At 39.7% G+C, this 15,398-nt stretch overlaps 2 protein-coding genes across 2 annotated transcripts; one reads left to right on the top strand and one right to left on the bottom strand.

The window, feature by feature from the left end:
• Positions 1–447: 447 nt before the first annotated feature.
• LOC114570705 (probable ATP-dependent RNA helicase DDX17) lies at positions 448–10,294 on the bottom strand. Its single transcript, XM_028601173.1, has 13 exons — positions 9,972–10,294; positions 8,868–9,027; positions 8,444–8,540; positions 7,966–8,099; positions 7,551–7,616; positions 7,298–7,439; positions 6,303–6,463; positions 6,004–6,176; positions 5,287–5,397; positions 5,117–5,178; positions 4,099–4,158; positions 1,817–2,053; positions 448–1,718 (listed from the first exon to the last, which is right to left on the bottom strand). The coding sequence occupies exons 1-13, from the start codon at positions 10,022–10,024 to the stop codon at positions 1,210–1,212; spliced, it is 1,965 nt and encodes a 654-aa protein (XP_028456974.1). The 5' UTR covers positions 10,025–10,294; the 3' UTR covers positions 448–1,209.
• Positions 10,295–10,406: 112 nt separating this feature from the next.
• On the top strand, positions 10,407–15,231 carry ntan1 (N-terminal asparagine amidase). Its single transcript, XM_028601187.1, has 10 exons — positions 10,407–10,719; positions 11,248–11,350; positions 11,654–11,719; positions 11,837–11,945; positions 12,037–12,110; positions 12,202–12,255; positions 12,339–12,392; positions 12,485–12,582; positions 12,822–12,935; positions 13,833–15,231. The coding sequence occupies exons 1-10, from the start codon at positions 10,639–10,641 to the stop codon at positions 14,001–14,003; spliced, it is 924 nt and encodes a 307-aa protein (XP_028456988.1). The 5' UTR covers positions 10,407–10,638; the 3' UTR covers positions 14,004–15,231.
• The last annotated feature ends 167 nt before the right edge of the window (positions 15,232–15,398 follow it).

Below are 15,398 nucleotides of genomic sequence, written 5' to 3' on the forward strand. Positions count from 1 at the left end.
GACAGACGACTTATGTATTGTAGCTATGCTGTTTCATGTTTGTCTAGTATTCACTGAGGTGCATTCGGGAATACGCTACAAAGTCTTCCCTTGTCTCCCACGTTAATTTGGACTGGCAAAAAGAAAAACTAAGAGAACTAAAAACACGTAACTCCAACTGAACTGGATCCAGCTTTTTAAGACCGATACACCACAGAAAGTACAGCAAAACTAGGTGTTGCGAACAGGTCTGTACTTACGTATTTCCATCCATTTGTGCTTCTAATGTAAATAAAAGCTTGATGCCATGGTGTATATTTACCAGTGCACATGGAAAATACAAAAGCAACACATGTACATACTGCTGGGTACAAATGAAAATGTACTACAAATGTGTATTTAAGGCAAATAAAGTCATTTGTATGGGGAATTTACTTGACTTATAAATAATTTGCAAAGTAGAAAATGCTGCTTTGATTCTTTTATTTAAGAAAAAAAGAGCCCAGTGAATAAAAGAGGAAACAAGCAACAAGCTGCAATTTAGTTAACAATCCCCCTGAAAAGTCAGCATTAGCTTATCTGCTTAATAAAACAATATGTGACTTCAACAGTTACAAGTAAACAGAAACATCAGTTTTGATTCGCTACAGGACAGGTAAAATTAACGAGATAAAATGTATCTAAATCTAGTGCAACAGTCCATTAAAATAAAAACAAAAAACAAAATCACTGCAATAATTATATTGCATCAAAACCTCTAACAAAATTAGTCAAAAGAGTTTTAACTTTACTGAAGCTAGAGGGAAACTTGACTCTGGAATGGGACGGTTTATATTAGAAATCCTTTTTACCGTAGACCAGCATTTTTAACCATGCACGAGTACTGAGTACTCAGTGGAAATGTAGTTTTCATTCTAACCAAATACTAATCCTAATACAGTTGATGAATGACAGCTCCTCCATGGTACATGGAGAGCAACTGTATAAGACTGGAGAATTACAATCAAGGTTGAAAATATGGTTTAGGTGCATTATTAAAAAGTATGAAACAAATGGAAAATGTATGCAATTACCAACATAGATACTGAAAAGGCATATATGCCTTTTCAAAGCCCCGCCTACTGGAGATGACAAAGAATCTGAGAGTAAAAACAAAGTAACACTGTCAACACACCAAGTAGTGCAAATTAACATAAACTCACTGCAAATGAGTGTTTCTTGCTCCTAATTCTACTTCCGGGGAGGTGGAGGGCCTGGAGGAGGAGGGGGTGGAGAAGCAAAATTGTAAGAGGACTGCCCCATGAAGCCCATTGGCGTTGGCTTGGGTTGAGCAAACTGGTGAGCCATCAGAGGCCACGCCCCCCCTGATGATGGAGGAGGAAGAGGAGAAGGAGGAGGCTGGCCAAACGGACCCGGTGGCTGGCTAGACTTATCCGGACCTCCGGCAGACTGGCCTGTGCTGCGGGAGTTGTAGCCCCCTCTGCCGCTGTAACTCTGGTACTGATCTGAGCCCGAGTTGTAGCTATTCCTGTGATCCTGGCTCCTGTCCTTGAAGGAGGAAGAGGAGGAGGAGGAAGTGGAGCGCTCTCCATTACGATCGTTGCGGCCGTCGCGGCTGAAACCACTGCGGCCGTCTTTGCTGTCGCTGCCCCCGCCGGCGTGCATGCGCCGATCACAGTCCCCCTGGTACATGTGGCTAGGGTTGTTGTAACCGCTGCCGCGGTAACGCATTCTGCCACCTGTAACAAACCACAAATGTAATCTCGGTATTATTATATCTCATTTTACGGTATGATGGACTGACATATTAAGTTGAAAACACGGTGACGGTCCTTACCGCCTCTTCCTCCCCCTTGCCCTGCGTCCACAAACTGGAGCAGTTTGGGGTTGATGGCCTGATGGGCCTCCGCCAGCACCCGGACAAGGTCTCGGGCCTGCCGCAGGTTCCCTGGGGTGAAGAAGGTGTAGGCAGTGCCCTTGTTGGTGCTGCGGGCCGTACGTCCAATACGGTGGACATAATCCTCAGAGGAGTTGGGATAGTCATAGTTGATGACAAACTTGATGTCTTCCACATCTTTTGGATAAAGACGAATCGGTTTTACAGCATGGAGGAAAGGGAAAAGAGGATTATCTCACAGGGGGCAAAGCTTATGGAGAAAAAAATGGATCATTTAAATTCCACTTCAAAAGCTTATGGTTTGTAAATAAATAAAAGTATACGTATACGTATATATATATATATATATATATATATATATATATATATTTTTTTTTTTTTTTTTTACAAAGATAAAACATATATATTCTAAATAAAAATCTAACTTACCTCTTTTACCGGATAATCCAAACATGCATTTCAGTTACCCACCATTATAACCTTTTTAATTAAAATCCAATACAGTTCAAACTGAACTTGACTTCATGTTTTTGAGATCGAGCTGTACAGAAACCATGCACTTCATAATCTTCACACCAATGTGATTACAGGTTAAAATGTGTGAAGACAAGGAGTCTGTTTCTCATTACGGAAGACGTGGGGCTCTGACAGCACTGCTGATCAATACGTCAACCTTTTCCCCTCCATCATGACAGAGGAAAGCCATTTCACCAGTCGTGACCTACTGAATAACAGAATGACAGTGTGCCGGGACAGAGACTGTGCTATTCTTTTTGACTAAAAAAATATGAGCAAGATGGAAGTACCTGAATGTATGGTGAGCTCATGGAGGAGTTAAGAGAAAGGGGCGGTGAGGTACTTACCCCCGTCATGTTGATTTTACAAAGGTAGTCAGTCCCCCCTGATCAGTCCTGGTTTATAGTGAGGGGCTGAGGAGGAATGGGAGGGAGACCGGATGCATCCCTCCACCTTCTGCACACACCAGCAACGACAGACGGGAGCAGAACCGTTAAACACAACGGCTGGTTCTGTTGCTCTCTCGCTGCATGGCAGGACCCTCCTCAGACCCTGGCCAGGACTGGATCCAGACGAGCCCGTCTAATTCTCTCCCCCCTGTCTGTCTGCTTTTTGGGACGGACCGATGGGCAGACATACAGGAACCTCAGGCTGCTCCCAAGGAAGGCTCGTTGGATTTAAAACTCTGACAATACCGGGCAGGGGGATCTTAGTAACCCAAGAAGAATAAGAGGGCTTTAATCCCCCCAAAACTAGCCGAGCTTCTACTTTAAAAGGGACTGCGAGGGGCAGTGACAGCAGCACAGACTGTTACAGCTGCCGTGTGCTGCCAAACCCTGAGAGGAGAAGAGGGGAAAAAGAACAAGGATATGGTCATAGGGATTTTTGCAACTCAGACACTTTACTCATCCCCCCTTCTCACATTTATCCTGCCAACAAATTAGATATCCATCATAGCCTTCCACTTGGTGGACCGGAGATAATTTGGCTGCCACTGTCTGCAAACATAACAATGTGTATCATTTTGCAGAATTATACCAATGGAACACCTACACATTTTTTTAATCTTATGTGTGGAACAACGGGTAATATGGGAGCATCTTCATTTAATTTGTACTGACACCATTAAGGAGAAATAGGAAAGGTGTGCAGAAACACCTGCCCCACACGGCCCTCCTTTCAGGCAGCGTGCCAAAGAGCCCCGGTTGAAGGATGCTTTTTAACTGCAATAACAAGAAACAGACTATAAACCCAGTTGGCCTGCAGCCTCCATACTAGACTTAACAGTTAATTTAACTCTCGGATTATAATAGTAAGGGAGATTGTTAAATATAATGTGCTGATTTGTTTCACTGTATGTCACCAAATTCAAACAGATTACACCTTCAACGGTCATAATATCAACCTGACAATAGCCAAAGGCAGACAATTCTACATTAACTGTTGCGCTAGAAATGCATTTTGTTTTTGCCCCACTTTATTGCCAGATATAGCTGGTCTCATCTGTAGCAGTATACTTACCTAGTGGTCAAAATAATAGCTGGAGTTGTACTGTACACATCAATTAACTGTGGTGACTGTACTTGTGTTACTCTATAAGTGTATAACACACTTAATATTATTTAGAGGAAAAAAGAATTATTCACAGGAATATGCAGAAAGTGAGAGATTATGCAGCAGTTAACTGGATGTGTGAGCAGACATACCCAGACCACGAGAGGCCACATCGGTAGCAATCAGTATTGGAGCTTTACCACTCCGAAATTCTGTAGGATTAAACAAAAATATTGGTAGGAATTAGACATGGAAATCATCTCCACTCACACTCGACTCAGGCGTTAGTGAATGTGTAACTTTAAAAACCTACACATACTGATCAGCAGTTTTTGAAAGGAACGGTTTTCACTAAAACAAAGAGCTGGAGTGAAGTGTGTGTTAGAATATATTTTGTGAGAATAGAGAAAGAGGTTTTTAGAGTTCATGAAGCTGACCTTGTTGTCTCCACTTCTCTGGGTTATGAGAAGCCAACTGTTTTTAAAGTGATAAGACATTATAAAGGAAGTGTGAGATATTGCCTGAAAAAAGGTCTTCTCTGATCGGAGGGGATGGAGACAACAATGTAGCAGTGTTTTGCAAGCGCGACATATGTGGTACAAAGTATGGAAATGGCCTTGGCTCTCAGAACTCCTTACGTTGGCAGAAGATTAAGAACACACAGGTATTCAAATCCAACAATAGCAACTTGTCTCTTTTGACCTGAGAATGGGGGAAGCCGATGTAACTTTTTCATACAGTGCGTTACATATCGTTAGGAGCCGGCTGTAGCCAGAAGATCTGGACTGTATCCAAACTGATGACAGCATCGCCAGAAGATGGGACAGAAATGGATAAATAGAGAGTATCTTAACTTAGCCAGCATCAGATGCTGGGGGAATCTTTGTCTATTTGCTAGGTGAAAGATAGACCTGTATGGAAGTATCTGATCCGTGTACACGTAATTGTAGATTGCAATATCATTCTTCACTAAAGCTTGTTATAACTTTAACTGAACGAATCCTGAGTCTTATTTCTCTGATCTACCAGTAAACGAACACTATTCAGGGTGTAGTGACCATAGAATTGGAGTCAGATTAAGTCTGGCCTTTTTAGGGCCAGACCGTTCATCGGTCACATTTTTAGCATAAAATCCTTCAAGTGGTAATACTGTATTACAAGTATTCTAACCTGCAAGCACCCAGTCTCTTTCTGGCTGGCTCTTGTCTCCATGGATACACATGGCTGGCCACCTAGGGAAAAAAACCCACAATGAAGTGGAAGGATTAGTGAACACAACATTTGGATAATTCATCCTAGAACTTCACTCATCACGTTGTGTCATAACAGTCATTTCTCACCCGTCCCGCCTCATCCTCTTGGTAAGATCATCACAACGTTTCTTAGTCTCCACAAAGATGATGGTTTTGTTCTCTTTTTCAGCCATTATCTCCTCCATCAGCTGAAACAGCCTGCAGAAAGGGCGAGACAATCACAGCACATCAGTGGCACTGAGCTCAGTTTCAACAGTGTGAAAGTTCTCCATCATGATTGTTGTATTTTATTTAGGTCGCATTGCGTATTGCTGCTTTGCATGTGTCAAAAAATGGCTATAATCAGCATTGCTTGTCTGTGTTATGTAGCTTTGTATTGCCTGCTTGTATGGCTATATGTACTGAATCAGGATATTACTTTATTAATGTTTTGCTGCTTCCTGTTGCTCTGCATGTCTTCTGCACTGTCTTGAGAATGCTTTTTTTTTTTTTTTTTTTTGCTTACAGCTGTCTTTATGGCATCTTGTTGTCTTATGTCTGTTAGTTTTAACCTGTACTAATGTCTTGCTGATTCCTGTTGCTTTGGTTTCAAAACATCTCGCCAAAAGGACTACAGATGAAAATTTGCCAGCTGGCTAACGCTGACACATTTAGAGTTATGTTGATTAATGTGTGTTGTTCTTGAATGAAATTAAATAAAAATAAAAGGATAATCTTGTGGTCTGTAACACTATTATAGCAGTTAATGATATAATCATGACATAACATCATTTTAGGTCAAATATATTTTATGGCTATCCTTACTTCCGGTCCTTTTCACTGTCCATGCAGACATCGACAATCTGCAGAATGTTATGGTTGGCACTGAGCTCAAGAGCGCCAATATTGATCTGGATGTGGTCCCTCAGGAAGTCCTGGGCAAGCTGCCGGACCTCCTTCGGCCAGGTTGCGCTCCACATCAGAGTCTGTCTATCAGGCTAAGAGACACAGAGAGAGATCGCATACAACTGATTTAACTGAAAAATCTACATTACATAAATACATTAATCAAGGTGATCATTTTAAATTCAGCAGTCATGTTGACTCAACCTAACCGAGCCTACCCTGATTTGTTCAACTATCTTGCGAATCTGTGGCTCAAAGCCCATGTCCAGCATGCGGTCAGCCTCATCCAGCACGAGGTAGGTGCAGCGCCGCAGGTTAGTTTTCCCACTCTCCAAGAAGTCAATGAGGCGACCAGGTGTGGCAATACAGATCTCAACACCTAGAGTCATACAAAATCAACATGTCCCAAAAAAGAAAGATTCACACATTATTAGATGCTCAGGGGGACCATTCCACTAATAGTTGTGCTCCGATTGTTGATTGGTTCATTGTACAGCAATTACTGTCTGTACTGTCTATGGGCACACCTCACAGGGAAATGCCGTGTGGGCTAAAATACCAGGCAGCAGCTGTGGAATTTACTCATGAAAAAGTTGTGGGTGTAGTTCATTTGCATACCAGAGTATAGCTCTGTTTTTTAAAATATATTAAATTCATTAATTACACTATATATATATATATATATATATATATATATATATATATATATATATATATATATATATATATATATATATATATATATATATATATATATATATATATATATATATATATATATATATATATATATATTATATTTTAATAAATTAATTATTATTTTAATAAATTAATATATTAAAGTGGCTGTACTGGACATTCAGAACATTAATATAGCAGCAAACTTGTTTTGATAACAGGTGCGGCTGCGTGTGCATGTTAGCACACGTGGGAGTGAAAAAACATTGGTATTTCACGTATTGGGAAACTGTCTGTGAAAGCTGTGTGGAGGCAATCACAGCCCACTGTTTTTATCAGTATTTTGAGTACAGCCCCTTTAGGTGAAGTTAAGTTTAGTGAAGTTTAAGTCAACTTAGTTCACCACCCCAAAGCTGGTAGTACTCAAAAATACACAAGTATATATTGAGCAGGGAGATTTTTTGATACAACGGTTTTGAATTTCAATCTACTTTCAATAATCCATCGCATGTGCTGCATCAACAACTATACCCACCTCTCTCGAGGTCTCGAATCTGTGGTCCTTTGGGTGCTCCACCATAGACACAGGTGCTTTTGATACGGGAAGACTTGCCATATTCATATGTGACCTGTTGAACCTGCTGAGCCAGCTCTCTGGTTGGGGCAACCACCAGACACTGAGGAGCAGACAAAGAGCAAACAGGAAGTGTTTACAGACTGATTGTATGCCTGCCCACACTAAGGTAGTATCATTTAGACAAAACACTAACACATGGAATTTGACTCACAACTGGTCCATCTCCCCTCTCCAGATAAGGCTGGTGGTTGATGTGTACAATAGCAGGAAGAAGATACTGCAGGGAACAAAAAAACATAAAACACAACTAAATACTTACCCTACTATAGTATCAAAAGGAAACCAATTCATTCTTCTATGAATCCCTTTTAAAAACTTAATTTAGACTCTAGAAATTTAGAAATGATCGATACATGGTCCTTCTGCAATTGTGCTGCTGTTCCTTATGTGCATTTTGTCTTGACTTTATGTTGTATTTCTTTATGGTTTATGCATTTCAATTCTAATTTAATGTTAAGCTGTTAGCACTTTTTATGATGTGAAATATGCTATGTTAATAAACTTTTTATAACTAAATGTCTATTATAGTGTCATCATCATAGAGGATGATTGCCAGGCAGCCTTACAGCCAGTGTCTTTCCGGAGCCAGTCTGTGCGATCCCCACCATGTCCCTGCCGCTCAGGGCCACAGGGAAGCCCTGGGACTGGATCGCTGTTGGCTCCTTGAAGTTCTGCTGCATCAGAACATCCATCACATACTCTGCCAGAGAAGGAGGGAGGCAATCAACAGTGAGACTTCAGGACAGTTACTTTGGTTTCTATCTTTAATTATTTCCATCAGAAAGACAATCCCTACCACTATCAGTCAATATTCTTTTTCTTGTAAACATCCCACTGGTCCTGGTAAGACACATTATACAAACACTGGGACATTTAGACCAGTACTATTGTTTTGTTTAAACTCACCTTGTAAAGGGCTTCAAAACAAAAAACTATATTTTGAAGTCTCAAGATGTTGGAGTGAGTGATTTAATTATTTATTGTACATGCTAATGTTTCCCAGAGATTATACATGATAGTTTCTATAATGTAAGGTTTACTAACGAGGAAACTGCGCCTGGTGAAAAGCAGTGATCGCTTTTGGACAGCCAGTGCCTCTGATGGTGATCTCCTTCTTTTTGCAATACTCTTCCATTTCATACTGTATATCACAGATAAAGAGGGGGGAGAAAAGATACATTTGGACATGGTGTATAAATTATTACATTTTTTTTAGAATACCTTCTGCTGAAATTACTCTGATTTAGTAAAGGAATATAATTATGAGAAGACATTGTTGTACTCTATCAATTAAGGTGTTTAATGTTTGCTGCTTGGTGTATAAATATTGTCTGCAACTACAACATAGTTAATGATGGCCACCGTAATAGTTGAATAATAAGGAACAATGATGGAAATATGCTCAATCCAACACAGTGTCATGCTATCATATAAATTGAGAGAGAGAGAGAGAAATATTAGGACTTACCTGACTCTTGTGTTGGAGCTCAGGGTGTTCAGTGTAGAAGTTCTTCTCAAATTTTGGCAGCTCGTCCAGGTTCCACTTCTTCTTGCGGAGACGCTCACCTGGATTCCCAAACTTCATTGGTGGGGGTCCACCGCGACCGCCCATGGACCCAAACTGTGGCCTGAGTTAAAAAGCAATGTGGAATCAGTAAGGCATTTTCTACAGCTATTTACTGTAGATTTTTCAGGTTTGCTTACATCATGCCAATGACTATCAACAGTGGCTGTGTCAACACTGCAGTTACTACTGTCACCACCAAAGATGTGATGATCATTTCTATCTGTATTTTAGGTTTGTCTGTTGTAACATATTTATGGCTGAATCCATATGCCCAGACTTCACTCTACTTGCAGAATTATTATTGTCTAAAGTCCAGAGTAGCAATTCTGTAGTCCACAAGGGGGCTCCATCACACATGTATCTGGATCGATTTATTACATATCCCAACCAGTCTGTACATTGCCTAAATCAATGTCCTATGTTCATTTGAAGACATGTATCTATCTGTTTCTTTATATTTATTTATATATATATATATATATATATATATATATATATATATATATATATATATAAGTGCAATTGTAATACACACATACGCCTATACCTACTAATTTGCACGTACGTTATAATGTCCAGGATAAGTGTTCTAATGTGCAGTCATACACAAACGTCACAAAAATTGTAAAACCCCTAATTGTGGTGATTTGCATAAGATTGAATATTCCCAGAGTTAGCTGATGCTCAGCTCAGTCTACAGGTCCTGAGGGTTCACCGTGTATATAACCGTATAATTGATATAACTGACTGTAACTGTAACATTTACGGTGTACAAACTAACGTTGGTGAACAGTAAACGTTTGTGCTCCAGTCTGGTGATGACAATACCCAGTGCAACGTTTACAGTGAAAGTAACTACAAACTGGAGAGAGGCCTTGAGGGGGTTTTACGTTTCCCTGCTTTCATGTTGCATATATCAAAAGAATAGTGGACTCGCACAACAAGTATGGCTTTAAGTGAAACTTCCTGTGATGTATGTGGTAAATGTGTGTGTTGTTTCCATACCTGTCTCGTCCACGGCCCCTGTCTCTGTCTCCGAAAGAAGAACCCCCTCTCATGTTGGCGAAACAAAAGTTAACGTTCCCTCCGCAGTATTTGTAACCTAAGCTTTAACGTTTGACACCGGTCTGTTTACGTTGTGCAATGTTAAAATTCGCAAAAGCAAAATATACGCAATTTACGCTTGAAAAACTATGTATGTTAGACGATAATTACGTTCAAATTCGGAAATGGTAAACAATTGTTGAATGCGTCACGACCGTCAAGACGCAGCAAAACAACCGCTTCGCACTTTCCCCCCCTGCCCTTTTTAGCGGCGTAACTTCAACTAGTAATTCTACGTAGCTTCGTTTCGATAGAACGGGCACTACGTACAAATGTTAGCTCAGTAATAATAGTGAATTTAATTCGTATAGACGTTCGTACAGCGTCCCTTTTAACTAACGGTGGGTGGCGGTGTGTCAGAAACAAGTGCGAGGCTCTTTAGCTGTAACAGTAGAGGAAGACAGCCTTCCAGGAAGTTCAACCCGATGTACTGGTTTTACAGTTAACTTACTGCGAAATTTGCAGTTATAATACGAGCTTTTAAGCCATAAAAATATGAAATTACTGGTCTTTATAATAGTATCATAACCAGATAATTTTAAGGTATCGTTAGACCTCGCTTAAGGAAATGCCGTTGTTCATTCAAAATAGAGGACTTGACCGCATAAGCTCGACAGCGGAACTGTTCGACAACTTTCCACATTTACAGGTTTGTTTCTAGAATGTGTGACTAAATTTAGCTTGCTGAGAAACGGTCAGCAGTTAGGGCTTTTCTGTAAGTAATCACACATGACAGACTATCTGTTAATGCTGAAGCATTTAACGGATGGCTGCGACATGTGGTGTGGCACCCGCACAAGAATAACACAACAATGGTCAGGGTCATATTTATATATATTTTTTATTGTGTTACATCTAAATAAGTGTAACTTAAGGTAGATCATGTGCATGTCCCCTTGAATACAATTTTAAAAAAAACTACTAAATAAGAAAGACACGCAAATAAAAAAGACACCTGATATGAGGTAATTAAAGGAATTGGCCTTGGTTTTTTTGGTGCATACTAAGAGAAGAAACAAAGTAATGCACTGCAGTGAAGAACATATAGAACATATGTCAGTAGAGATATTGCAGTATAACTATTTTAGAAAGGAAAATAAAGCTCTATGGTTTTGTGTAAGTTTTAGTTTGTATTAATGCCTGTAAAGTTATGCATTTTGTTTTTACTATGTCACAGGAAAATGCAAGCACATTTCGCTCCAGGCCACTTGTTGGTGTGGACCCAAAGTGCTTCTTGTATGTCCAACAAAGAGAGTTTGCTGCAACAACACCAGAAGACAGTAAGTCAAGCCCGATGATTCTCAGCTCACCCAAATGTTATTGTAAATTAAATAGATGTATTGCTATTAAAAACTAGACATATCGGACTAGACACAATAGTGACAGTCTCTTCAAAGTTTGGATAACGTCTCCAGCCAGCCAACTGAAGCCTCTTTAGTCTTTAATGCAAGTTCAGGTTCAACCACAATCCATGTTTTTTGTTTAAACTTGTTAGCCTCTAACTAACCCCCTGATAGTATTCTAGGTTAACCATTCTGGATCATAATGAAAATACATGCTTTGTGTCTTACCTATCATCCCAGACTGTGTTTCAGTAATTGGATCTGATGATGCCACCACGTGCCATTTGGTTGTGCTGCGACACACCGGTAACATTCCTTTCATTAGATTCATAGCCTACTGTGTGCCTTATTCTGCTTGTGTAGCCTATATAGTTAGGATGGAAATGACATTTGTAATGTCTGCCGTGATTTATTATGTCTTAGGAAGTGGAGCTGTTTGCCTTGCTCACTGTGATGGTTCTAGCACCTGGTCTGAAGTCCCGCTCCTTGTGAAAGCTGTGACGTCACTGAGTAATGTCAGTAAGGAGGGCAGGTACCAAACACACAAACAAACACACATAATAAAAGTGCACATCCTATTCAGATGTTCTTCATTTCCTTCCACTTTGCTTTCCGTCATGCAGACTTGAGCTTCATCTTGCCGGGGGATTTAACGATGAGTCAAAAACATCCCATAAACTCAGCCTTAACATACTGGGTATAGTCTTTCAAATTGCCCCGTGTCATGTAGTAATTTTATGCTGGCAGCATTCAAGCTTTGTAACACTTAGACTCTTTTTACTTTACAGCAGCATTCCAAAAACAGAAAGAGGATATTCATCTGGAAACATGTTGCATTACAGGTAACCTTGATACCTGTTTGACTTTACCATTCTGCCAGTTACGCCTTGGTCTAGTTAACCTTTCTGTTCTCTTGTTTTTGTAGAAATGAATGACATTGTTGTTGGTGGAACTCATAGGCCTGTAGTGTATGGAATAGGTAAGTGATGAATATATGCTACAAAGTGAGAGCAATGCCTTCATGGCATGTGCCCTCTAATATATTGTGTCTACATGTCTGTTTCTGCACAGGTGTAAATGTTAAAACAGGGGATGTGTTCCCTTCCACATTCGCCCATAAAGGACCTGCAGAAGAGCTGCGATCAGCAAGGACCTTCACTGGGGGACAGGTACTATAAGATATAAAATGTTGTTTTCTATGTGTGAATACTGGACACTTTTGTGAATGAAAAACGGTGGCACAGATACATACAACAACACATCTCTCTGTTTCATGCAAAATCTCATGAAACAGTATTTCTTATGAAATTATAATCTTGAACAAATGAAGTTTGGATTTCCCATAAAATTAGTAATGTGCTAATTGTTTTATTTAGTGAAACAATTTTGTTTTTCTTTTTTCTTGCAGATGGCAGACATATATGACTCAAGTCGAGGGCTTGTTAAAATCGGCCCTTGCAAGTGGTCTCCAAATCTGGATATTGCCTTCTGGTTGTCACAAGATGATGACACAATTTTAAAGGTAACAGGGAAGTATTAAGTCTTAGGTGATCTACTTCATCCTTTGTTATACTTCTGTATTTTTCATGCTTAATTTATGGCCTCTTAGGGCCGCACAATATGAGGAAAATATGCGATGACGGATATTAAAGTGTACTAATTTCTGCAATTCTGCTGCTTTCAGCATTCTGCTAAAATAAACAAAATGCTTGTTGAATTTAAAACAAATGAAAGGAAATCATTTTCAACATTCTTTTATTGAACAAATTGAACATTGAATTGAATATAAAAGGCACCACTTCAAAAAAGTGACATTTTAAAGTGCAGTTTTCTACTAATTTTCTTTTAACTAACACAAAAGAATCTCTAAAGGTCTTTTGCGATATGTGGCAGCCTTTTCACGATGTGTTTATGGCACTAGTTGATATCACGATGATGATAAACAATGATATATTGTGCAGCCCTAAAGACCTTTTTAAAGTCACCGCAGACGACCTGTTGCGTGCCAATGTGACGTCAAAATGACGTAGATTTCGCTGGCGCGCCAGGATTTTAAGTGCGCCATGAGTTCTTTAATGGCGAATGAAAGGCTTGATCCGACGAAGTAGGTCAACCAATCAAATCGAAACATTGACGTTAATGCTGCTGCCAGTTCTGCCATTTTTTTTAGTCCGTAGCAATAGCAAAGTCGGTAGCCTTTCCTCATTAGCGACACCTCTGTTCAGGAGAAGACTGCAACTAGAGTCGCGACCACCACGCGAGTATAAATAGTTACGGCGCTCCCATGACGTCAGCTGTGACGAGTATAACGCAAGTTTAAGTTCTCTGTTAAAACGCTCCCAACGTGAGTGTGAAGCAGCAGTCCAGAAAGTGACATCATACAAACTTTGACTCTTTGGTATTTCTCTCTCATGCCCAGTACCTGTCCACCTCTCCGCTGGCTGAGCCACCACACTTCGTCCAGCACATGAAGACCACCATCCAGTTTCTTTTGGGACACCCCAGCTCTGATAGCCTGTTCCCCGGGGGCCAACCACACCTCTACCACAGGACCGAGAGGGGAGACTGGGAGAGGGTTGTCTCGTCATAAAGCCCCTCTCCTATCTCTCACTGGACCTTATCATGGAACCTGACTGCTTTTGCCTCTCAGCTCAATGGATACACTGTGACCCAGCCACCCTCTGTCTTTTTGTTCATTGTGTCTTAACATGGAGGTAGCCCCTGCCTGGACCATACTGTATGTATGGTCAATTGCTCTCCTTACTCATCTGGCTGGTCCAGTAGAGAGAGTAGAGGAAGTAGAAGGGATTCTGTTTATGCCTGTAAAAGTGAATTTTTCCACTCTTGTAAGGTGGTGTAAAGTCTACAACCTTTACCATCTGCTGTGTTGCCGTAAGTCAAGGTTAATGTCCAACTATGCTTGGCTGTTATGGTTATCGAAGGAAACATTGTCTTATGTCCAGTTTAAAAAAAAAACAACTGCTTATCATTTTGTATGTTTTTTTTGGCTTAAAAAAATATACAAAATGATAAGTAGTTTTTTTGTGGAACTTTTGTCAAAACATTTTTTCTATTAATTTCCTACCTTGCATGCAGCCATTGTTCAGGTTCTACTAATAGAATTCAAACTTCATTTAATTGCCTTTATAATGTTAATGTTGTCAGTGACTGAGTTGCCAGGAAACTTGCCCAGCTCAAGCAAGTTTTAATTCTGAAAACCAATAGACATCTGGGAGGTATTTAATCCATCTGAAACTTAACTTAGGTATGCTTCAAAAAAATGTATGCACAATATGTATTTAATGGGCGAAAAAATGTAAAACTGTTTATGATCCTTAAATGTAAAGCTTGACCTACTATTGAAGAATAATTACAGTTGGGGAACAACAATGAAGACTGTTTATTTTGGCACTGTCTATAACAGTGAAGAGAAATCATATTGTTACGCTCTTCATTGTTAAGCAAAGTTTATTTTTTTCTCTACTAATGCACCTTCCTAATAAGAATGGAATACTAATATTATACTCTACATACTGATGTAAACATGGCCATGAATGTGTACATTTTAGGAAACCGCATGTATAAATGTTCATAGTTCTCTGCGAGGGATGATATGGATTCTTGTGGAATACAACAAAATATGATTTTACTAATTGCATCTTTGTTAATTGTTCAAATGAAAACCACCATATACTGTATAAGGCCTTTTCATCAGTTGTTATTCAGAAGGTTGCAAGGTGCTTAAAGCATTCAGTGCAACTTGTTGCAACTTGTGAACATACTACCTGTTGCTAAATAAATGTAAATGGTCAAATCTAGTTTGAAATGGTCATGTCGATGTATTTTTTAAGTTTTTTTTTTTTTTTAAGATAAGAGTAAATTAAGTTGAAAAGGTGGAATTTTTGGAGTTCAGCACTTTAATAGAAGAATAAAGGATTGCCAACTGTCAGCTTGTCAACTATTGTCAAGCTGTAAATTGTTCCAG

The sequence above is a fragment of the Perca flavescens genome, chromosome 2 (assembly GCF_004354835.1).
Source record: "Perca flavescens isolate YP-PL-M2 chromosome 2, PFLA_1.0, whole genome shotgun sequence".
Lineage (NCBI taxonomy): Eukaryota > Metazoa > Chordata > Actinopteri > Perciformes > Percidae > Perca > Perca flavescens.